Raw genomic sequence first — 25,478 nt, 5'->3', positions numbered from 1 at the left:
ACGATCAATCGTGATACATCGGCTATCTCGGATTCCTCCGTAAGATAGGCCTCGTGGCTAACGTTCGACATATTGCCTTGTATTACTACTTTACTACCCAAAAGGTTGTCAGTCTATTGTTATTAGGCTGTATACGATGCGCGTTGAATTAGCGCCAAACGTTTTACCGAAACTTTGATATTAATAGCACTATTAACGTTCATTTGTGTTGCATTTTGATCTATTATCCAAGTGATTTACTTTTCCATTATTATTTAATCACCCTATCATCCAATTTTTAAGATGAAATTACGGTGTTTACAAAACCAACCAAACCGAAAGTGAAACTTGATGCATTACGTTTCGCGATGTAAACATTAAATATTTGTTCAGTTTGAGGAAGCGAATCGATAATAGAAGTTGGAATATGTATGCAATACAGACTATCATTGCCGATTGTAGTACCAGCTAAAAAATACCTTTTATGACAGGTCATGTATAGAACGTTAATCAAATAGTGACCATAAATCACTACAAATGTCTGCGTTGTTCATTAATATAATTAATGCACGTTTCTGATCTAATTGCCTGTATCTAGTTGTAATTACCATGATATTGATAAAAATAAACGTTTTTTTCATAAATTAACATTACATGTTTTATTTTTATCATTTAGGGAATAAATAATTGTATCATTATCATCATTAAATATTCTAAAAATAATCTAAATTATCATGATTACTTTAAAGTAGAATTTTTAAATTTTACTCATTATTTTTAATGAATTTCCACATTTGCTTGATTCAAAATGAAATGTATTAATAAGGGTTTCAGTTGTTAGTTTTAACCCATTTTTAGTTCGATTAAATTTAAATTACTAACTACGTACATGTATGTGAAATGCTCTTGAGTTCGTTTCCTGGGCCTAGAACCAGTACTTGGGTGTCTCTTGGAGATTTCTTAAGAATGCTCCCACACTGGGGATCAAACCAGTGACCTCCAGATCATTAGGTGGACACCACATCCATTACACATCAGCGACCTTTAATTAGTAATTTACTTTAGTATTGCAGCATTATATAATATAATGTTGCTACATATTTTTGGAAAATGATTAATGTGCAGTACTAAATAAATCTAAATGCATACAATTTTAATTGTGTATATTGTGTGATTATTAGTTACAAATTCCCTTTTTACAGGTATACTGGATTATGAAAGACTGATAAACATACAATTGACAACTCATCTCCCCAACGATACTAAGTGTGGCTCATTCTCAGAACAAACCCATAGTCAGTGAGAAAACTACAGTGTAAAAAGACCACTTGATTGTGACAATTATGGCTGACCAAGCAAATGTTATCATTTAAAATAAAGAAAACTTCCAGTTCAATATACATTTTATACCAATTATGACATTGACCAACACAGAAAATAATTATAAGGTTGATTTTCCAAAAATTGACTGTTACAATTGGATACTGTTTTAAGCTTCACTCTACTTTGTCTGAAAATAAAAGTCCTAAATGATGTAAAAGAAACATACATATTTAATTTTTAGTTTTACAAGGATATATATATATATATATATATATATATATATATATATATATATATACATATATATATATATATATATATATATATATATATATATATATATATATATATTATACTATCTTTTTATCGATGGTCAATCAATTTAATATATACATATATTATAATATCTTTTTATCGATGGTCAATCCATTTAAGTTTAACTAATATATACATACACATTATATACAAGTGTATGCTTTGATTTTTTTCTATTGAAGCCAAATTAATATCCCATTAGATAGATAGATAATATCACAGCAGTATTCTTAGTTTGTCTGCAAGTACTGCAGAAATATTGGATTATTATTTTACTGAGTCAGCCTTAATCTTTATATTATAATTGTTAAAACAGATTAAGATGTGCATAATACAATTGAGGATGCATCAAGATTAAAAAATGGTACATGTATAAATTAATAAAGAATCACTAACAATCAGAAACTGTGCATTTTTTTCAGTATTGTGTGAAAGGATTTGAAGTAATTATGTGTTTTTGAAATATGATTTATGTGAATTTGAATAAATATATAAAATTTAGTGATTTTCTCAGACAAAACTGTTAATAACATACTAAAGTATTCAGAATGTATTATTGTAATAGTCATTCGAATTTTTTAGTACAAAAAGCACTTTTCCCTGGCATTTGTATTTATAGTAATTGCATATTTTATAATTCTGACAGCATTTATAAACTGTGTTCATGCAAGCATGAACACGGTTTCATTTTTTGAGTATTTAAACAAGAGGGCCATGATGGCCCTGTATCGCTCCATTGCTGAAAAAAAAGGCTGAAACAAATTTCTCTGCATGTGCAAATACTTAAATATAGGCCCTATTAAAGCACATGTACACTTTTGTGACCTTCTGGGCTGGGTCAAATTTAACCCCAGGGGCATAATTTGAGCAAACTTTGTAGAGGACTACTATATCTCACTACATACAAAATGTGGTCGCCCTAGGTCCTAGAGTTAAGGACAAGAATATTTTTAAAGTTTTCACAAAATAAGCAAGATATAAGCGTATATAATGTTCAATTTTGTGACCTGCGGGTCAGGATCAAATTTGACCCAAAGGGCATAATTTGAACAAACTTGGTAGAGGACTATAAGGTGTTACTGCATACCAAATTTGGTAGCCATAGTCCAAATGGTTTTCGACAAGAAGATTTTTAAAGATTTCACAAAATAGGCGCTTTATAAGCGTTTATTCAATTTTGTGACCCCCCGGGGCAGGATCAAAGTTGACCCCAGAGGCATTATTTGAACAAATTTGGTAGAGGTTTATTAGATGTCACTACATACCAAATTTGGTAGCCCTAGGCCCAATGGTTATGGACAACAAGATTTTTTAAGTTTTCACAAAATAGGCCCCATATAAGCGTATGTTCTGTTTTGTGACCCCGGGCAGGGTCAAATTTGACCCAAGGGGCATAATTTGAACAAACTTGGTAGAGAACTATTACATGCACCTACATACCAAATTTGGTAGCCCTAGGCCCAATGGTTATGGACGAGAAGATTTGTAAAGTTTTCACAAAATATACCCTATATAAGCATATGTTCAATTTTGTGACCCCCGGGGCAGGGTCAAATTTGACCCCAGGGGCATAATTTGAACAAATTTGGCAGAGGACTATTAGATGTCTCTACATACCAAATTTGATAGCCCTATGCCCAATGGTTATGGATGGGAGATTTTTAAAGTTTTCACAAAATAGGCCTTATATAAGCAAATTTTCAATTTTGTGACCCCCAGGGCAGAGTCAAATTTGACCCCAGGGGCATATTTTGAACAAATTTGAAAGAGGTTCACCCCAGGAACATTCCTAAGAAATTTCATCAGAATTGAACCAGTAGTTTAGGAGAAGAAGATGTTTAAAGGAAAAGTTAATGCACGGACGCACGATGGACACAGGACCTATGGCCAGTGGAGCTAAAAATCAAATTAAACATTAAGTTTTGATGTTAAATCAGTTTTTATATGCAAATGTCTATTTCACTTATAAATAAAACAGTATATTATTCATTATTGAAAAGATTATTCCAAGCTTGATGTCATATTTCAACTTTGCATAGTGTAGGTAATTGAACTGTATGGGCAGCTATATTTTTTAATTTATGTATGTTGTATTATACAAAATGCATTATTTCTACCACAAGTAGACCATATAAGGCCTACTGCTACTAAATAGGCACTGGTATGAATTTGACACTGTTTTTGATGCTCATACAAAACTTTAATTATTACTACACTTTAGTATATTAAATATTTTCAAGTTTTTGTTCAACATTTTTTGCAAAAAAAAGAGTGTCTTAATGCATTTGAAAATATACTTAAAACAAACTAAAATGCATTTTAACATACCTTTTTTCTGGTAAAGTGTATTTGGGATGATAAAAAATACACTTGAAGAGTATTAATGCTGGAAAAATGCAGAAAAAAAACATTTGTTTCTGTTAGAAGTGTGTCTTGTCTGCATTTTTAAGTGTATTAAATGCACATCAAATGCAGATAAAAACAATGCCAATACTGTTACATGTATTGTAATGGACATAAAATGCACTTGTTCTTGTAATTAAATGCTTAAGTGAATTGAAATAACCTTTTATAACGTTTTAACAATTAATAATACCTTTTTATATAAATTTTCTTTTGAAATGTGACACTCAAGAGATCAATAGCAGCGTGCTACATGTATACCCTGCTCCTTTCTACATGACTTGATGGTTTTTAGTCCCCAATTCTACATGGCTAAGGGAAAATTAATGTGAAGATTTGACAAATAAGTCTTAACTGGGATCCAATAGGCAGACTTTCATATTACTTGTATTTAATTTAAATCATGATCTGAATTGCTCTTTGGCAAATCTTCGTTGGTCACAGTATTTAACTGAATTTTTTTCACTTTGTAGTGATTATATTTTCTATATTTATCAGACAACATCTTTCTTCAAAAGTTTAACATGATAGCTTGGCTAATTTAGAAACAAGATCAATGCATTATAACATAAAATGAAAAATGTGTAATAGTAAAAATGGCAGCAAAAAAGCACCAGATTATCTGCCTTAAGTCTGAGACGATATGCTGATGTATTGGAATTTCTCATAAATAATGTGTCCCATAGTTGTATAATTGTATAGTCGCATGCATGAGTGGTGTCAATGTCACAATACCAATTAAAGCCTATAATTTACTAAAACAATTTGAAGTTTGATGTGTTTTTTTTTCAAGATCTGTTATATATATATATATTGTTGAAAAGTTAACATGCAATAAGTTTACTGTAATTAAGTAACAAATAGTTTTACTGATTTGGTTGGATGCATATGTGCAGATATATCATGGTTTGTGCAGAGGACAGTAGCAAAAACAAGAGCTGTCTCCGTAGGATGACATACGCCCCCGATAAACGCTTTAATAGAAGTTATGAGCATTTTTCAAAACCTAAACGCTGACCCTAAGTTCAAGGTCAAAGGGGTCAAAGGGGTCAAAATTTGTGTGTGTATGGGAAGGCCTTGTCCATATACACATGCATATCAAATATAAATGTTACATCTGAAGCGACATAGAAGTTATGAGCATTTTTTCGAAACCTAAATGCAAAGTGTGACTGTTAGACAGACGGACAGTGCGATCACTATATGCCCTCCTTTGGGGGCATAAATATGTGTTTCACATTGTTTTGGAAAATTAGTAATGTACAATAGGGTCGAGAGCCTTGTTGATATGGGGGCTAAACACCTGAAATCAAAGCGACCCAGGTTAAAGGCCGAGGCAAAATAAATAAACCAGAGGCCGCATGAGCCTGCTATACTCTGAACAAGTATTGTTTCTTCTCAGAAAACTGGCTTAAGTGTCTTGCTAAGCTTTAGACTTTGAGTTTCAGTGCAATCTATCTAAAATAAATTGGTCAAATTAAATAATAATTTGTAAAAAATAAACATTCTGCACAAATTCAATTATTTACTTTACCTGTGTGCAGGAATCATTTCAGTCTTGATGGTTAGTGAACTATGTCAAAAGCACCATAGCTATGAAACACTTGTATTTTGAATATTGCAATGTTGCACAGAAATGATACTGATGATAATTCTACACGATGATGAATTAGATATATTTCTAAATTCCATTTCCACCAACAATTCGGTTATACCACTACCAGTTCAAATGCTTCGTACACAGTTGAAAATAACACTATTCCACTCAACAACCGTGACACATGTACTCAATTTTTCAACTTTTCGCAATTAAAATTGTCTTCTACTGTTATTGTTTTTGTTGTACTTTTGAAAGTAGTTCGAAAGATGGCGACTATTAACCCAGAGATTGATTTATGAAATAAATCGTCTGCTGATCCAGAGTGGTGTACGATAAGACCAAATGTTCGCAAACTGTCCAAAATGTAAACTTTATTAGTCATATCAGCCCTTTGCGATCTTTATTTCACACATATTTCATTATTTGAAGAACGAGTGCATGTGTTTGCAGGACGAGTGCAATTTGTAATGCACTCACCTGCAGGACAAGTGAAGTTTAGAAATATTTTTGTCCCCTGACTTACCCCATTATAACTAGAATCAAGTCTTATTCTAAAATAGAATAATACTGCCTTTCAAACTCGAGTGATTGAACTTGTTGCCAATGTGATATTTGAGAATGCACATAGAGCGCAATTGGCGCGAATGTGAACGCAGGGATTTCAATTGATGAAGAAACTGTGTTTACAAGTTTATAAAAAGCTTAAAAACATCGCAAAGATGTGATATGGGACACTCCCCTCGAATAATAAAAATTATCTCATCTTATTTTCTGACGAAGAAAACTTATCGCAGCGGAAGCGAAAGATCACAAGCGAATCCAAGCAAACACCACCACCGATGTACAACCAACATACACTAATCAGAACGAATGTTGGTTAATTGCTTTTTGCAAGTATTTATACATAAATTGACGAGGAGGCCTTTATCTATCTATTGAATGAATTTGCATTCTATCCATTTGCTACAGCCTTGAACATTTTTCGGAATGCAAATTCATTATTTCCTCCTAATAACTTGAACAAGTCCGAGGATATTATATACATGATTATATTTAGCGAATGTGTATTAGACACAGAAGAAAATACACACTTTGTAATTTACTTATATCTAACCGAACGGGTAATTTAAAACGAAAGTGCAACTATGTTTGAGGACGTTATACTTGGAAGCTTTTTTACTTCCGCCCTGGGACGTTTAAGCAATAACAAAGAAATATTGTAAGTTCGATGAAATAGTTATCTCTTTGTTATGTTTGAAAATCTGGTGATGTTAATTACAATTTGCTAATGGATATGTTACACTAGTACCGTTTTTTGTCATTTTATCCATTCGCAAAACAGATCCTCATATCATAAAATGCGTCCTTGGATACCATCTACTCAAGGACGTTAACCTGCATTTGGACAGTTTTCCAACAACTTTTGATTTTAAGCGTATCCCTATTGCGCATTCATAAGTTGATTTACCGGGCGTGATGATATAATATTCATGATTATATAAAGTAAGTAAGTAAGTAAATGTGTATCACAAAGAGAAAATACAAAGTTTGTAATTTACTTATATGTAACCGTACGGGGTATTTTAAAACGAAAGTGCAACAATATTTGATAACGTTATACTTGGAGGCCTTTTGGCCTTCGCCCTGGGGCGTTAAAGCAGAAATACAGAAATATGGTAGGTTCGATGAATTATTAATTTATCGGTTCTCTTTGATAACTTCTACTATGTACCACAATTCGCTTATATAATACGTTCGAAGCGGTATTTTGCAATTCTATCCATTCGGTAAACGGATCATAAAATGCGTTGTTCAATCTAATTACGATACTTAGGGGAAGTTAACCTACAATTGGCTATTGCAACGATACAATGCTAACTAAATGGGTTGAATTTAATTTAAAATGGTTCTCAATAATAATAATAACAACGGAATAATTAAATAATAATACGAAAAAAAAGTATTTTTAAGAAGTAAGGTATCAATATTTTTAACAATATTTACCCAAATATGTGTCAATGTAATCTGAATAGAAATCTAAACTAGTTGCATCAATCCCCTGTCCGTTTCTACCTCCGTCCATTGCTCCCTCCGTCCCTCCCTTGGTCCCAGCCTCCGTATCTCCCTTCGTCCGTCCCTCCCTCCCTCCGTCCGTCCCTTTCTTCCTCCGTCTCTTTCTTCCTCCGTCCCTTTCTTCCTCCGTCCGTCCCTGCCTCCGTCCCTGCCTTCGTCCCTGCCTCCGTCCCTGCCTCCGTCCCTGTCTTCGTCATTGCCTCCGTCATTGCCTCCGTCCCTGCCTCCGTCCATGCCTCCGTCCCTCCCTCTGTCCCTCCCTCTGTCCCTCCCTCCGTCCCTCCTACCGTCCCTCCATCCGATTCTCCCTCCCTCCGCCCCTCCCTCCGTCCCTCCCTCTGTTCCTCCCTCCGTCCCTCCCTCCGTTCCTTCCTCCGTCCCTCCCTCCTTCCGTCCCTCCATCCGTCCCTCCCTCCGTCCCTCCCTCCGTCCCTGCCTCCGTCCCTCCCTCCGTCCCTGCCTCCGATTCACCCTCCGTCCCTGCCTCGGTACCTCCCTCCGTCCCTCCCTCCGTTCCTCCCTCCGTCCCTCCCTACGGCCCTCCCAACGTCCCTCCCGCTGTCCCTCCAACTGTCCCTCTCTCCGAAAATTTCCGAATCTGAAACAACTTTTTTCAATTTTGTCAATTTACCAATCCGTGAAAAGATCCCTTTAATGAACGATGAGCTTTACATAGTTTTTTTTATACATACGTTTATTTACATAGGATAAATCCCCAATCGACAGGTTGTTGTTCAACAATTTTTCATTTGTGCCAGGTCCATCTTGTAGTGTCACTTATACACCGATACGTTAAAACCTCATTCAAACAATTCGTATTAAAATTTCATTTTAGACTGAAACAAAAAGCACATTAATGCCATACCATACCGTGTAAGAGCGGTACACAGTATAGCGTGTTAAGCAACCAGTCTGTGCTAATGTCAATGTTGCCGCTTTATGCTGTTTTAGTCGGCTGACCACTATTTTGATGATTGGTCAGCTGATATGTATCACCCTTATTCAATGAAACAAAACCAATCGCAGAAATACTGACAGTTTGTTTATGTCTAACGTAATATATACAAGTATATGCACTAGTGTCTATTATATTTGCGTATATATTTATTCAAAGCAAACCTCAGTTCTTAGGCTGAATTTATAAACAAATTATTCTAAGCTTTTTAACACTTAGCATAGTTACGAGTCAACTTGAAGTATATGTTGTACATATATATCATTTTTATATGAACAATTCAGACTTTTATTCCATAAACTGTATCATTGGTATTTAAATTTATCACTAGAATACTTGATTATATACATATATATTTAATGTAACTTTTCTCAACTTATTTAATAATGTGTCAATGATTTTGATTGTCTTGTCTTGGCGAAATAATTTAAAACGATATAAAACCTTCACATAGTTTAAACAAAATAGTATAACATATATAATAAATAGTAAACTTTTAGTGTGTTTCTTGTATTTCAGGTTAATTTGCTTGTGCCAAACCAAGCGTAAAACTGATGCTAGGACAACACAGATAATACAGCACAACACCATGTCACTCTCGTCTGCAACAAATAGCTAATAAGCGCATTTGGGATTGTTTGCATGCACTGAGGGACATTTGTGGAGACTTCATAGAACCAGTTAGCAGATGTCTCATTGCCGTTTAACAGGTTGAATAATGGCTTTTATCTGGAAATCTCTGGACTCGTTTCGCCGTCTATTTCAGCAGGTGACTGTTTATTAAAACGTGTGGTAAAACAAACCCCCTCAATACCCTATATTATTTCCTTTCTAAGGATGTCGCATTTATAATATAATCTAAACATAAATGAATATTTATTTCAATAAAAACCCATATATTTCAAACATAGCAATATACTGTAAACATAATTTGTAAGTAGGAAGATACAGAAAAAAGACAAATTGGGAATAAAAAAGTAAATCATTTGTAATCTTTCACTTTTGATCTCTTTCTCACTCTAGTGAGTCATTTGTTTCGTTTTATAAAATAAAATTATATTTTGAAAATTGGTTGAAGGCAAAGAACGTTCTGGTTTGAATTTGTATGGTACTAAGGTCGGTTGGAGGAGAGCACATGTTATTTTAAATTATGACCCAATGGTCAAGATTGATTTAAGATTTGTGCTTATATTCAAGCACAAACTTGTCTTTAACTTATATCATGGACATTAACATGATATAATGAAATGGGTAAGATTAATTATTGCGTACATAATTAATGGGAAATGTATTGAGTCGCATTAGTGATTACATTGTATAATTCATTTTCAGATACGATTGTTTAGTGTCGAAATATACACTGTTTAATAGTGACCCTTAAGGCTTCGCATCAATGTATTTCTTGTCCAAAACTGACATGCTGGTTTCTTTGAGGAAAGCAAGACGCTGAATTATTTTGATTACCATAGAGCGAATGCAGGGAACGCAGCATAAAAAAACGGCTTTTAACAATGCCAATAAGTCATAGGGGTCGCAGATACACGTATAATATTTTGATTTCGTTTTCGTATAATTTGCGGTATTATGTAGAATATTAATTTATGATATTCATTTTTGTAGCTCTTTATGCGCGGTTCCTTTATACATTTAATTTTATTACATGTCGCAACGTCGACGCTAAATGACGGAACCAACTCTAAATGTAGCATCTGTAACGCGTCAAACAATTGCTCTGTCTTAGCTGTATTTATACGCATGACTTAATCGTTATCAATAATCATTTACGTTATTGTGTTTGCAGGCTGAGAAGTCTGACAACTGTCTGTTGGTGGCGGCCATTGACTTCGGAACGACTTATTCCGGATGGGGATTCTCGTTTAATCATGACTTCCAAACCGATCCAACACACATTTCCACTATGAATTGGTCTGATGGCAAAACGATTTCTCAGAAAGGCTAGATGATATTACCTTTTTGCTAGACGATGCATATTACACACGTTAATCTTATTATTGTTACTTGTGTGTATACGAACACGTTTTTATCAATGGATAGAAACAAATAATCCTAATCTAAAAATATATGTGCTTCTTCTAATTTCATAAGTATATACCTTTAAATCATTTTACTAAAATATAGGCTATTTCGCTCTTAAATAATACCTACTGCTTATCCGAATTTTTACAGGATTCAATCCATATCCGTATTCAAATGCTGGGGAAGCGTCCAACTTTTATGTGCCTTGTATCGTTAATGTTCGCAATGGGCGAACACTTTTTTATTTAAAGACATCCATTTGACACATATGAAATGTGTTTGTCATCTGAAGTATTCATACGCGGCTTTAAATACTATATGATTTCTTTTTCTCGTGTGTGTAAATACCGATTTCAAATAAAATCGTTGTTTTCGATTAGTTGCTATAGTAAGGAGAGATATAATAAATGGAATATAACAATACCGTAGTGTACCGATGTGTTGTAATAAATAAATAGCTTTTGTGGAATCGTTTTTAACTCTCTCTCTCTGTGGGCTTGTGGAATACTATCAACTCACGCGCAACTCACGCGATACAAAACATGGGTACACACAGTCATGTCATATTCCTAATGTATATCAAACCCTATATCTAAAACAAAATATATTCACTCATATAATTTAAACAGCTAGGACATTTATGTTAACAATTACCTAGGTCCAACATGCATACTAATCAAACCGGACGGCAAAACGATTGATACATTTGGATTTGAGGCTGAGAAGCGTTACAGCGAGCTCATTGAGAAGGGTGAACACACGAAATGGTTTTATTTTCACAGATTTAAGATGATGCTCTGGAACAAGGTATATATCTATGTTTTTTGTTATGTGAATGTCAATTAAATATATCGGCTCTGTTATTGTTTTTTTTTAAAGATTTGAATAGCATTTTTCTGCATTGTATCGGTCTATAAACTGTGGGGAAAATACAGCCAAATTTGCAAATCGCCTATGGAAATTGTACCCATGTAAGCGAACGTGATTTACAAAATCTTAACCTTTTAACAATATATGTATTATACATGTATTCTAAATTTATTGTTTAAAGGCTATGAGTTTTCGTACAACACGTTGGCTAATAATGTGTATAATTAACCCGGTAATTTGTTAATTTTATTATTGTAGCCTATAAACAAAGACACTATGTTGGATGATGAATGCGGTAAAAGCCTTCCAGCTCTGACAGTGTTTGCATTGTCAATCAGGTTTGTACATATAAAAACGGTCAAGTGAACACCAAAGTGTATGCCACGAAAATGTACTTGCGTTAACTGGGTTTATATAACTGAGTAAGACGTGACACCGGAGAGTGGCATCAAATTGAACCAAGTTTACATCTTCATATACATGATTTTAATTTAAAGAATAATCGTTGTCTTTGAAACTTTGCTGTAGACTGTTCACAACAGAACAAACAATGCATCTCTAAATCTGAAAATATAACGCACTGCCTATGCGATATAAAATATATCTCCTTTGAATCATCAATAATTTGATTTCTCATTATGCAATACCCAGTACATTAGGTATTTTAACAAGTTAATACTCGGTTCAAGATCACCCGGAAATCCGTGAATATTTGGTATTGTTTAACCCTGAAAACGTACATCACACACTACACTATTTGTTGCAAAATTGTAGAAAAATATATATCAATAGTATTCCCAACTTATCAAGCCATTCCCGTTTTCGACCCAGGTTCATACACACAATATTTAACATAATCGAGTACCTACATTTTCAAAGCGAACATTTCAGGTTTAATGTGTGAATATTAAATGGTCAAAAGTGAGTATATAATGGTCTTTGCAATTCAGTTGGCAGTTTTATTCATCAAGTATATGCCATAAGTTTAAAAACATAACGCGTAACAGAAAGCGGAAATTTATTTACCAATTACGTATCATAGAGGGTTTCATATGGTATAAGCCAAATCACGTCGTCTATAGGTTCGAGTTGTTTATGTGAGCGCCTGAAGATTAAAAATACATTTAATATTGTATAACTTATATATATTCTTCTTGATACAATCATATATCATATACATTCGGATTGCGACACGGATTTCTCTTCTGAAGCTTTGTTAGTATGTATTCAATTTCATATGATTACACAGCATGGATGGTCAACGGCTTTTTCTTCGATATAACTATTTGTTCCTACAAAACGGTGTCCGAATGATGACGCAACAAAGGATTGAACAATTTAAGTTAATTTTGTTGAATTAGTATTGTGTTTTCAAACACAATAACTCACGAAACGTTCCACAGATATACACGTTTATTAACTCACCTGATTGCTCAGGTGAGCTTTTGTGACCGGTCTTTGTCCGTCGTCCGTCCGTCCGTCCACATTTGTTCGTAAACACTCTAGAGTTCACATTTATTGTCCGATCTTCATGAAACTTGGTCAGAAGCTTTGTCCCAATGAAATCTCGGTCGAGTTCGAAACTGGGTCGTGTCGGGTCAAAAACTAGGTCACTAGGTCAAAAAAAGGAAAAAACTTGTAAACACTGTAGAAGTCACATTTCATGCCCAATCTTCATGTAACTTTGTCAAAATGTTTGTCTTAATGATATGTTGGTTGAGTTCAAAAGTGGTTCCGGTCCGTTGAAAAACATGGCCGCCAGTTGGCGGGGCAGTTTTCCTTATTTGGCTATAGAGAAACCTTGTAAACACTCTAGAAGTCACAATATTTGCCCAATCATCATGAAAGTTGGTCAAAACATTGGTTTTATTGATTCTCGGACGAGTTCGAAAAAAGTCCAGATCGGTGAAAAAACATGGCCGCCAGTGGACGGGGCATTTTTCTCTATATGTATATAGTGAAAACATGTGAACACTCTAGAAGTCACATTTTTGGCCCAATTTTCATGAAATTTGGTCAGAACATTTGTTTTCTTGATATGAAAGTTGAGTTCGAAAATGGTTCCGGTCAGTTGAATAACATGGCTGCCGGGGGGGGGGCAGTTTTCTTATATTTATACAGAGTAAAAAAAGCTTGTGAACACTCTAGAAGTCACATTTTTTTGCCCAATCATCATGAAACTTGGTGAAAAGATTGGTTTTATATATATCACATAATTAATGCCATAATTATTGCCCTTAGATTGTCTAAATTTTCATTATATTATACAAATCCTTGTAAACACTATAGAGGTCACAATTTTGTTTCAGATTTTATGAGTCTTGGTCATAATATTTATTTTTGTAAGCAAAGTTTGATGTTTTGTAAGGGGGTCAACTCAAAATATAGGTCACCAGGTCAAATCTTACAAAAACAAAAACACTCCATATGCCAGAGTTTTGGTTCAATAATGATGAAACTTGACCAGGATGTTTGTCTGGACAATATCTAGGTCAAGTTTGACGTTTGGTAAAGATTGAATGAACCGACTCCTACCAGGTGAGCGAACTACGGCCATCTTGGCCCTCTTGTTCGATTTGTGGTTCCCTTTCAAGATAAATTCTATTTTCCGAAGAATAGTAAATTTGAAAATAATTGGATCGGAGTAAATAGTTATAGCTTATTTGATCAAGTACCAGTTCAACTAAGTTTACACATGACCTTGTGCTTTCAAATTAAAACGTATCCAGATGCAACTCATTTTCCGTAAAAGCTGAAATAGGACAAGTGTATGAACAGGTAAAGTTTAACTTCAGGAGTACATATAAACGAGAGCTTGTCTGAGTAGTGACAAATGTCCACAAATCGCCACCCCAATAAGTTGACAAAAACATTTTCGCGTTTTTTTTTCGCTATATAAGTATATATAAAGTGTATGAACCTTTATAGTGGCAAGATTTGAACCTTGTGTCATCATGTAATGAAATCTAGTATTGGGTCATTATTCCTTACAGGATTACATACAAAATTAAAATGTTTGGTTCTTATGGTTTCATGGATGTCACTTCTCTGATAACAATGTATTAAATTTCACATATATCATAGTAGAACATTTCTCAGATTCAAACATAGCCTAAATATGTTCAAGATAAATATTCTGACCAATTACATTTAGATATTTATGTGACTTCTTAAGTGGCTACATGTTTTTCCTATATATCCTGGTTATTTACTGTTTGTACACATGTGATCCAATTTCAAAATTTCAGCATAGCCTAAATCTGTAAAGATACACACTCTGACCAAGTTTCATCCAAATTTGGCGAAAAATGAGATCTAGAGTGGAAAAAGTAACACCGTACACTACATGACACAAGATGAGTGTCACCGGCGTATAGTTTTTAAGAGTTTAAACATAAATCAAAATAGCATTTAACAGATAAAAATATATTTGTTAATTATTTTCTTAAAGGACATGATTCCAAACGGACAAGAGTTATTATTATTGTTAATTTGGAAACAAAATTTCAAATACAGGTGCAACGTATGAAGCCAGAAGCCAGAATGGCACAAAAAAGATGCGAACGAGTTTGCTTCGAAATGAAATTGTTTCGAATTAAAGGAACGATTTTTATTTTAGTATAATTATTTAAAATTCATCCATACAAATTTCTTGTCATTTTTTTTATGAAATCTGTGAACAAGTCATTTTAAAAAGCTATACTTGCTTTTTATATGCAATCATGTCGTTGTTCACGAGTTATGATTGAACTCCATGTTACTTTTATATTTTCCATTTCAAATAGTAAATAAAAACTTTATACCAAACTAAATTTCAGGTACATGATGGACGCTCTGTTCAAAGAGGCCAAAACGCGGGTCGATGTATTAAATGAAAAAGACATCTACTGGGTACTAACTGTTCCTGCGATATGGAATGACTCTGCCAAACATTTCATGCGACTCGCTGCTCATGAGGTTCTAGTATAATTTATAATATACATTTCAGAGAGCTATTGTCTCAAATTTATGGTGTAACATTTTATCGTGAGTTTTACGTTTCTACGCACGATAAGGCTACACCAGAACATATAGTTCGGCTGTTCTGCTCTTATGATGTTTTGGCTAGTTTTCGGATTGGTATATTCTTCGCATTCATTTTAATTATCACAATAACCAGATAATGTGTCAGGCGTATGTCGTCGTGCGGTGTCCAATGTGACATTTATGACTCGATCTTAATGAAACTTGATTATAATGTTTATCTTGACTAATTATAAACCGGGTTCGAATTTGGGATACGTGCGTAAAAAACTGTCATCAGGTAAGTGTTAAAAAAAACCTTTAACCACTCTCTAGACATATTTATTAATCGATGTTGATAAAACTTGTTCAGAATCTATATGGTGACATTTTCTAGGCCGTTTTTGACTCTGGGTCACATGCGTCAAAAAACTAGATCAAACTTGGTCAGAATGTTTATTAAGACAATATCTGGACCTTTTTGTGTCTACACACTAGTTCATCAGGTCAACTCTACAAAACAATCTTTCCTCTATAGGAGCTCAAGCTTGATGAAACTTTGTCAGACTGTTTCTATCTTCTTTAAGTTTGAATATGGGTCGGATGCGTCTGAATACTATGTCACCAGGTCTCATTTAACAAAACAATTGGTTCTACTCAATGGCCACATTTATTTGTCAGTCGTGATGAATCGTTGTCAGATTGTTTGTCTTAACAATATGAAGGCCATGGTCTGAATGTGGGTCAAGAGTATTCAAAAACTAAATAATTTTGTCAAGTCATCAGCATTTGTTGTCCGATACAATTGTCAGAGCGAGTTCACGAGTAATTATTTAAACTAATGTTACATGTCTCTAAAAAGGGCATAATATAGCAATATTTTTACTAGCAACAAGTATAAAGGGTTCCGAAGTTTCTCTTGGCTTATAATATTTCTATTAAACGGTCATTAACTAATTCTCATCCATCGTTTAAAGTGATGTATTAAAACGGTATGGGACACGTTTGTGCTCGACAGTTCTTAAAGAAATTGCAATTTTCTGTGATAAACGAATTCTGTGTTCCTTCATCACAAAGTGTGCATGCGCATTTCTACATCTGTCCGGAGCGCACAGTACTAATTGATGTTTTCAAAACAACGTCAAGTATGAACCTCTGTGACGGTGATTAAATAATAGTATTTTCCGGTCTGTTCAATAAAACTTATGGTTATTGAGTGTGGATCTGGGTACCTACGGTCGGGCTACTACAAATACTCGTATTCTGATTCTTCTTACAAACTTTACAGTGTTTACGAGATGTGCACTTTCAAACTCGATAGAGTGGTAGACAACTACACAAGAAACGTTTTTGTTTTGTTCTCTTGATGCACTCGTTTTTTTACATCAGAAAAATGGCACACCTTCCTCAGATTTATGATTTCCATCACAGATTGCACATTTAACGAAGGTAGCAATTATTCGTTCCTATTTAATTAAACCATCGTAGAAATACGCTGTGAACACGAACTCCGTCATTTCGTTTATAAATTTCTATGGATTATTTATTTACAGGCCGGAATAGAGAAAGAAAAACTTACTATAGCATTAGAACCTGAGGTTGCGTCTATATTGTGTAGACATGCTAAATTGCACAACGAAGGTATTGGTGGAATTTCAGCTCTCCAATTAGGAAAGAAATACTTAGTCGTAGATGCAGGAGGTAATATCACTTGCAGTATTTTTTTGTCAAAAATATGTGTGTAAAAAATATTATGCCACATTTCCCAAGCGTCTTCCAATTAGTTTACAATAAAAGTCAGTAATCGCTTGTACAAATCACATAATATAACGGTTAAAATATTTTTAGAAAAGCGCACGTGAGTTTTGTTTGTAATTGATAAACGATGATGCGTGGTGGATGTTTTGTTATTTTTGATTCATTGAAATCCACTCCTTTACACAGAGAAGTTGTATAGTTTTGTGTATTTTAATAATTGTTTTCTAATCGCGAAGGTGGAACGATCGATATGACAGTACATGAAGTTTGCTTCGGTGGTGCGCTCAAAGAACTTCACAAAGCCACTGGTGGACCTTGGGGTGGAACAATGGTGGACAAAGCATTCTTGGATTTTATTGCAGAATTGATAGGTAAATGAACATGTTGCAATTTAGCATTGACATGCAACTGACTGTATGTTCATGTTCTGTTTTATATTTATGGACTAATGTTATAGTATATCTGTTTTATAACCAGGGAAAGATGCGTTAAACGGTTTAAAGGACCAACACAAGGAAGATTACATAGACCTCATTAGTGAATTTGAAATAACAAAGAGAAACAGAAATTTACAATCAGATGGGCGTGTCACCATTAGAATTCCGCAAGCAATGGTCGAACTTGTAAACCACTTTAAACGACAACCATTACAGAACATTATACAGAATTCGTGTCACGCAAAAACCGTACGTTATATTTGTTAAGCATAAATTGTGATATGCTTTTTGATTTTTGCTGTAATTGCATTAATGATGTGCTTCCATTGTGGTCGTTCATAATTGTTATTGTTACATTCTTTATTTAGATTGAACTGGCTAAAGACAAGCTCCGACTTGATTACGGTCTTGTCCGAATTTTTTTTAAGGAATCAATCGACAAAATTGTTGAACATGTGTCCGAACTTCTTAAAACGCCCGAGGCTAAAGGGGTGGACACAATTCTTATGGTGGGCGGCTTCTCTGAGTCTACGCTTCTTCAAGATGCCATGAGAAAAGGATTTCATACATTAAAAATAATCGTCCCATCAGACGCCGGTCTCGCTGTCCTGAAGGGAGCAGTCATGTTTGGACAGCGTCGAACTTTCATCAAAGAACGGGTGTCCAAGTTCACGTATGGAATAAACATTACTACTCCTTTTGATGAGAAAAAGCATCCCGTCGATAAGCGCAAGGAATTGGATATTGGCGTCCGATGCGCTGACATTTTTGAAGTCATGGTGAAAGCTGGACAACGACTAGTTGTTGGTGAAAAACAATACACTCAAGAGATGCGTATTGGTGATAAAAAACAGTCGCACGTGTGTTTTCGTATATATACCACGGAGAAAACAGATGTAAAATTTGTTACAGATGCTGGATGTACACAAATCGGGTCTGTAATCCTTCCTGTTTCCGGCAGTGGATTAAACAGATCGATTGTTGTCCGGGCATTGTTTGGCGGAACAGAAATAATGGTTGAAATCGAAGACAAGTCTACAGGTTGCATTACGCGAACGTATATCGATTGTTTGTCGTAACGAGCGCTAATTTCAACATTTATGACTAAAATACGATGGCTATCCTGGAATATGTTCACAATACGTAGTTGTACAATTAAGTTTTCAGATATTGGTTTAACTTACACTGTCTTATAAAGTATTAATATTACCCTCTGGAAACACTATATTTACTAATGGTTTGGAACAAACAATACATGCAGTTCTAAAGTCAATTTTAATAACTTCATTATTTAATGAACGTTTTTTCATTGGCACTAGATACATTTATTTTCATCTGCGAGATGTTTTAGATGAGCACATAACTATTCATATAACAAACGAGTGTCCTTACAGCGTTTCAAAAGGATGGTGTTGTATCAATAATCCGCATCATTACTCTCACAAATGGCTAGAAGGATATACTTAATATGCGGGTTTCACGTTGAATCATTTTAAAAACATATTGAAATGCATAAATGGTTCAAATGTATTTAATTTATATTTCCACAATGTGTACACATTTTAAAAGTATCAGCCGCAAAAGCTTTGCGATACAATTCATATATATTGAATATATATATAGAAATGTCATACGAAGGACTCAAATTCATTATGTGTATACAGAATATATGATAAAGAAATTCTGAAACAAATAACCTAATTTTACTTGTTCATTCGTATTCGTTCTGTAAAAATTCGTATATTGTACATACATGTGTCATATTAAGTGTTTATATTACATGTAATATAATATATTGTTTAACAACACCTATGCACAAAGTCAAAATTACTGTTGAATTGATCGACATAACGGACGAGGTAATAACGCTTTATTTGATTTATTATTTATTCATGGAGCACATATAACTGATTACATGCATAATGCAGTGCTACATATCAAATGTTTTCACGGGGTTCAGTGTACGCTAACATAAGACAATGTGTAAGTTAATATTGTATTTTCAAATGTTAAGTTATTCATGATTCATTGCATAAAAGGCGGTGCATTAGCATACATCAAACTATATTTGGAAATATGATAGTCACCATCGGAAACTAATGAATACATCAACGGTATATGTAAGCAGGCAAACCAATTACTTTCACATGTTTGTGCGTAATGAATACTGTTTGCACCTCTGCTATTAATTATTATTTTCTATTAGCACTTCCGTGTATATTAAACAATTACAGACTTATGTTGAGGTCATTGTCATTTTTTTCACTGGTCTTCAAAACAGTTTATACACCGAAATATAAGTTTACACTTATAACTTTATATAATGAACGACGCCATTGAGAATAATCATGCTTAATCATTGATTTCAATGTTATGAAGTACCCGTTCCAAAGTTGAGCCCGGAGGTATACTTAAAAGCACAACGAACGTCTGCTTGTTCGTACACACACACTTGTCCTCAGACGTTTTCCTACACTTTTCAACAATTAAACAAAAGATAATCCCCTTTCGAAACTTAGACTTGACACAAACTTGTTCGCCGATGTTCTCATGCATTTTTGAATTTTACAACATTCAAATATGCAGGTATTGTTCCTTATGATATAAAGTTATGCATGTGCCATTGTAACTGTAATTCATTAAACATTACCAAAGTTATGATTTTTTTTAATTTAACATTATTATTGTAACTGTAGACCTTAATTATTTTGTTTATCTGGCATTTTCAGTGTGTTTGCAACAGAGTAACACATCTTATTGTACTACAAAATTGATATTACCATATTGCTTGCAGCCATTAATTTCTCACAACTTTTGCAGAACATATACGTTATAGATAGTTCTTGCTTACATCATTTAAAAGATTGGCTTTTATATTTTCCGACATCGCGTGACATAAAGTTATGCAAAAATCCGCATAACACAGTCTAACAGGATTTGACAGTTGATTGACAGTCACCAATTATCACTTGTGAAAAATGCTTTTAAATGCGGAGCCGACTTAAAGTCGCAGCATGTTGGGATAGATGGAAATTGTTACATATTCGCAGCTTTCTTTTGAAAAATACCGTCTAAACAAACCACTGAATATCTGTTTCGTAATGTAATAAGGCGGTTATCGGCTAAATCGAAATCATTTGCGGAATGATTATCTCGCTGTATTTAACGGCCATGTGACTTATTGAGCAAAAAAAATGTCCTCTTTCTGTTTTGAAACAAAACATAATTCTTTGAAGTTTAACCCATCTGGTGGCTGTTTTATGAACACACTATGCTTTTAATAAACAGAAATGGACTACTGACTAAACATCAATAAATTAAAACAATGTGTACGTTGGTCTTATAGGAATAATTCAATGAAAGGCAAACTCGAAAGTTGTTTTAACTATTATAAACACGCCGTCAATGTCGATTCGATAATATTGTAATGAAACTCTCGTCACGTGGTCAAACAACAAGTGTGGCCTAATTATATATCGTATGCCAATTAGAGAAAATGTCCGGTATAGTTCGATAAATTTTACTATTTCGATTCGCTTAACATTCTGAATGTCAAGCCAAATGTTATAAACACGGTACTTTTATTGTGGCGAGTGAACATTTTTACGAAAATTTAGAATAGCACAAATGGTCCTAATGCGCTCAAATGATGTACACAAGTTCGAAAATTTTACTTGGTCACCTAGGTTTTTTACTTCATTTGACCCATATTAAAATGTCTTGATTTGGTCAAGATAAAAAATATTCTGGCGATGTTTCATCAAAATTGAGTTATAACTATGGTAGTATGTTGATTTTTGTATCTAAACTTAAACATGGTGTTTAGTTTTTACTAATATTTCAAACAAATGCGACCTTGGCCTATATATTGTAAAGATAATTCGTATGATGTTTCATCGAGAATTTGTCATAAATGTAGATTCTATAGTGGTTATAAGGTTCGACATAGTGAACCATATGTTTTTCATACTCGAATCTAGTTTTAAATTTGATGTTTATATTGGCAATAATCAGTTTTTGACAAAGTTCCATAAAGATTGCGTCAAACATATGGCGCATATAGTGGTAACTGTGATTTTTTAAGATCGCCCCGTTGATATAGTTTATAGAAACACGTGATTACGATTCGAACTTAGCCTAGATATGTCATGATCATTCTGACAATCGACACCAAGACTGTGTCATAAATGTGTCTTCTATATTGATAACAATGACCAAAGTAATAAGGTATTTCCAAGTTTTGATATGGTGGCCTTGATTTTGGACACTCATGAACCAGATGCAAACTCGAGATATTCTATGACCTGTTGACGTAGAGTTTGGATACTTGTGATCTAGATTCCAAATTGACTGAGATATTTTCAAGATAAACATTCCTACTAAGTTTCATTGAAACTGAGTAATAACCGTTGCTAAAGATGTGATTTTTTTTCAAAAGTTTAACATGGTATCCTAGTTTTTGGACACGTGACCAAAATTGAAGATTAGCCTAAGAATCTTCAAAATAAAATTTGCCACCGCACTACATACAAGGACGGGCGCTTGACATAGACTAATTACAACAGCTCAATCGAATTTGAACTCCAAAAGCAAAGCATTGAAGGTCCAAACCGGTTTGAAAAAGATCTAACTTTGGACTTATTTTGAAATCATTATTTCCAGACTATCAATCATTAATACTTATCAAGTTATTCTTTACAATCATACGCACACCGTTATTAAATTATTCTTGTAATTCTATTCTTTGAAATGGATGATAAGCAGTTATGATAAAAGAAAGCTTTAAACCTTCATTCATGGACATAATTCAAAACGGATGATGGTTACTAATGAACACATGCGAAGCTTTTCAGCGATACTCTTCCTTATGACTGTAAGCAAGTCCCTTTAACGCTATTATTGCTATGTATGCACAATGATGTCGTTGTCGCTACAAACTGTAGCAGAAAGAATATATTTCAGAAAGTTATTGCCCTCTGAATAATAATATGACATTTTCTCGTGAATTGTATGTTTCTGCACCAGATCTCAGGAAGTTATGATCCAAATTTGATGTAACTTTATTATGAAATCTCCTCAACATATAGACTTGCGTAGATTGTTCGGTATTGTATCTCTGACATCGCTGCACTAATCAATTATGATGGGTTTATCCGTTCCACTGATGGGGATGGGGAGGCTTAATAATAGTTGTTATATAAATACTTCTACTAGCACTGGCTTATTACCGCAAAAGAAAACTTAGCAGGGATCAGTGGACTTGTTTAAAGGGAGTAATTTTTGGATGATAAATCATGAAATCCTTCAATAGCAGCAGCTGCGTTTACATCATTTGACTAGTGTCAACGGTAACTTCACATTCCATTGTTATCTTTGTATTGCTTTGGTATTGCATACTTAATATGAAACTAGCGATTGTAGCATCAGATGAAAATGGACACAATAGTACCATGTTATAGCGCACGCACATAACATACCTTGAGTATTTGTAAAAGGGTGTCATGAAGTGTACGATTAGTTAATTTGAGTCAAAAGTGCCGCAAAACTAAATGTTGCAGAAACAAACAATTTAAAACAAGCTCTTTCCGGTTTCTTTTATTTAGAAAAAGTAATGGGATTTAAATGTTATTATCGCTGTTTATAGTGTTTACGAAATAAGGTTTTAACAATTCTATCTTAGAAACCGGGATTCTTTTTGTTAAATAGTTTATTTAAACCTTATATAATTTAATTCGGGTAAATTGTATACATTTAAAACGCATATAAAGCTATTTAAACTCTGGTGACAACTTAAGACATCAAGAAAAACAACATCAGCTTCAACAACAAACAATCCCAATATAAGTATACTTGTAACAGAATCAAAGTAAATTTGAATCGGATATCATAAACGTTTTTTTTTAAATTAATAGAATATTTAGTTTGATTGCAACTACAGTCTATGTTCATAACGGAGTTTTAACAAATACAACCAGATCAAACTATGGACTCCAGCCGTTTTATTATACCACATCACGACATGTACTTGGAAGCACTCCTGTCCAAGAGTTTTACCAGAACCGCTGAGTCCGAATAAGAATCGCCGTTGACGACCACAGCAATCGCCAGACGGAACAGGTTATGGACAAGCAGCTTTATCGGATTCTCCAACAAGTACAGGCCCTGCAAGTCCCCCGAAGTATCCATCCTACTGTACGGCTGCGAGACCTGGACGCTTCACTTTGACACAGAACGCAGGATACAGACCTTCGAACACAAGTGTCTCAGCAGACTGCTCTGCATCCCCTTCATGTAGCAAAATACCATTAAATACGCCAGGAACATGGCTGCAACACTTGTTGGTCGACAAGGACCACTTCTGGCGACACTCAAACAAGCTTTGTTTAGACACGTCGCCAGGCACGACTTTTGAACAAGAGTGTTTTTTAGGGCATGCTTGAGGGAAGTCGCTTTCAAGGGCGTCTGAAGAAAAGCAAGGAGGATCTTAAGGCGGTAAAGAAGTAAACATCGCGTTTATGAATCCATTTATGCATATTTGTAAATGTAATTTCGGATGTCGAGCCGTCATTTACATTTCTTAAGGGAATTTTAGATGTCATCTCAAGTCATTAGGGATTTATTTACTTATACGTTCTACTAAGTTGTTATTACGATATTTAAAACCAAATCACTAACGGGGATAAAAACGAACTAGTTCCATAATGGTGAATAACATGACGCGTCGACACAACGCTGTCCATAACCCACAACAAATTGATGATGGTACTTCATAACCATATAAAGCAAGGGGACATCATTCGTGTAAGGCTCTCAAAGTCAAACGCGTGGGCCTGATAGCTGGAAGGAAATTAGAACGCCAGAAAACGTAAGAAGGACATAAGTGACACATCACCGGTGGAAATTCAAACGTTTAACATAATGGACATTGATACGGTGGTTCAACCGTTTGACGGTTGTACATAAAACATCTTAAATTTAAATATGTCTTTTCAGCGCCTTAGTTATCATAGTATGCTGCCAATGATAAAATCATGTAAGCATTGTGACACATTGAAGATCGTCATGTCCCAGAGAAATGATAACGGTGGATTCAACGACATTAATGGAAGCAACAATGGTTTGATCAGTCTCAGAAATATTCTCAGCCAAATCGATGACGACGGCTTTATAAGAATCAATCAGAAACAATAATATATCCGACCCGAGCAACAGCATCGATGTGTCAAGGCAAAGCCCGACAAGTTGACTGGTTGATGAACAATTGTGCACTTTTATTTTGTATGGTAGTTGTATTATATATGTATTTATTTCTTTGATTTGTTGAGTGTAATATATATGTTATCATCTTTACGACAGCCGTAAGCAAACACGTTTTATCGTCGATACTTCAGTCATTAACGGTTCAATATTAAATATGTTAGATTCTTATAACGTAACCTGGGCTTGTATCGGACACCCTCAGGAACATTGCCGTGTTTTGTAGTGACGTCACGGTTTATTTGGTATAGCTTTTGTTTTTATCGTTAAACCATCATGGTCAGAGAAAGTACAATAACTTGTCCGATAATAACCGAGACATTAAACGAACAATTTACGTTTAAATATGTGTCGGTGCACTAGGGGTGGATCGGACACTTCCTCGCTTGTATCGGACGACTATTTGTTCAAGGTGTTGATCGAACAAGACACATTTTTTACTGACAAAACAACGTCCAGTTTCGTTCAG

General features: G+C 34.4%; 1 protein-coding gene across 5 annotated transcripts; it reads left to right on the top strand.

The window, feature by feature from the left end:
* The first annotated feature begins 6,740 nt into the window (after positions 1–6,740).
* LOC127848801 (heat shock 70 kDa protein 12B-like) lies at positions 6,741–20,407 on the top strand. 5 transcript variants are annotated; one of them, XM_052381427.1, is made up of 10 exons: positions 6,741–6,839; positions 9,168–9,417; positions 10,450–10,603; positions 11,344–11,492; positions 11,814–11,893; positions 15,374–15,512; positions 17,111–17,258; positions 17,552–17,686; positions 17,793–18,001; positions 18,121–20,407. In XM_052381427.1, exons 2-10 carry the CDS (start codon positions 9,367–9,369, stop codon positions 18,829–18,831), a joined length of 1,776 nt encoding a protein of 591 aa, XP_052237387.1. In that variant the 5' UTR covers positions 6,741–6,839; positions 9,168–9,366; the 3' UTR covers positions 18,832–20,407. The 5 variants fall into 5 exon arrangements, with proteins under 5 accessions (XP_052237387.1, XP_052237388.1, XP_052237389.1 ...); XM_052381428.1 differs by lacking the exon at positions 6,741–6,839 and adding an exon at positions 6,995–7,123; XM_052381429.1 differs by lacking the exon at positions 6,741–6,839 and adding an exon at positions 7,198–7,296 and having other exon boundaries at positions 18,181–20,407.
* Positions 20,408–25,478: the final 5,071 nt, after the last annotated feature.

This window comes from Dreissena polymorpha, chromosome 10 (assembly GCF_020536995.1).
Source record: "Dreissena polymorpha isolate Duluth1 chromosome 10, UMN_Dpol_1.0, whole genome shotgun sequence".
Classification (NCBI taxonomy): Eukaryota; Metazoa; Mollusca; class Bivalvia; order Myida; family Dreissenidae; genus Dreissena; species Dreissena polymorpha.
Note: the sequence above shows the minus strand (reverse complement) of the source record. Positions and strands in the feature narration are given on the sequence as shown.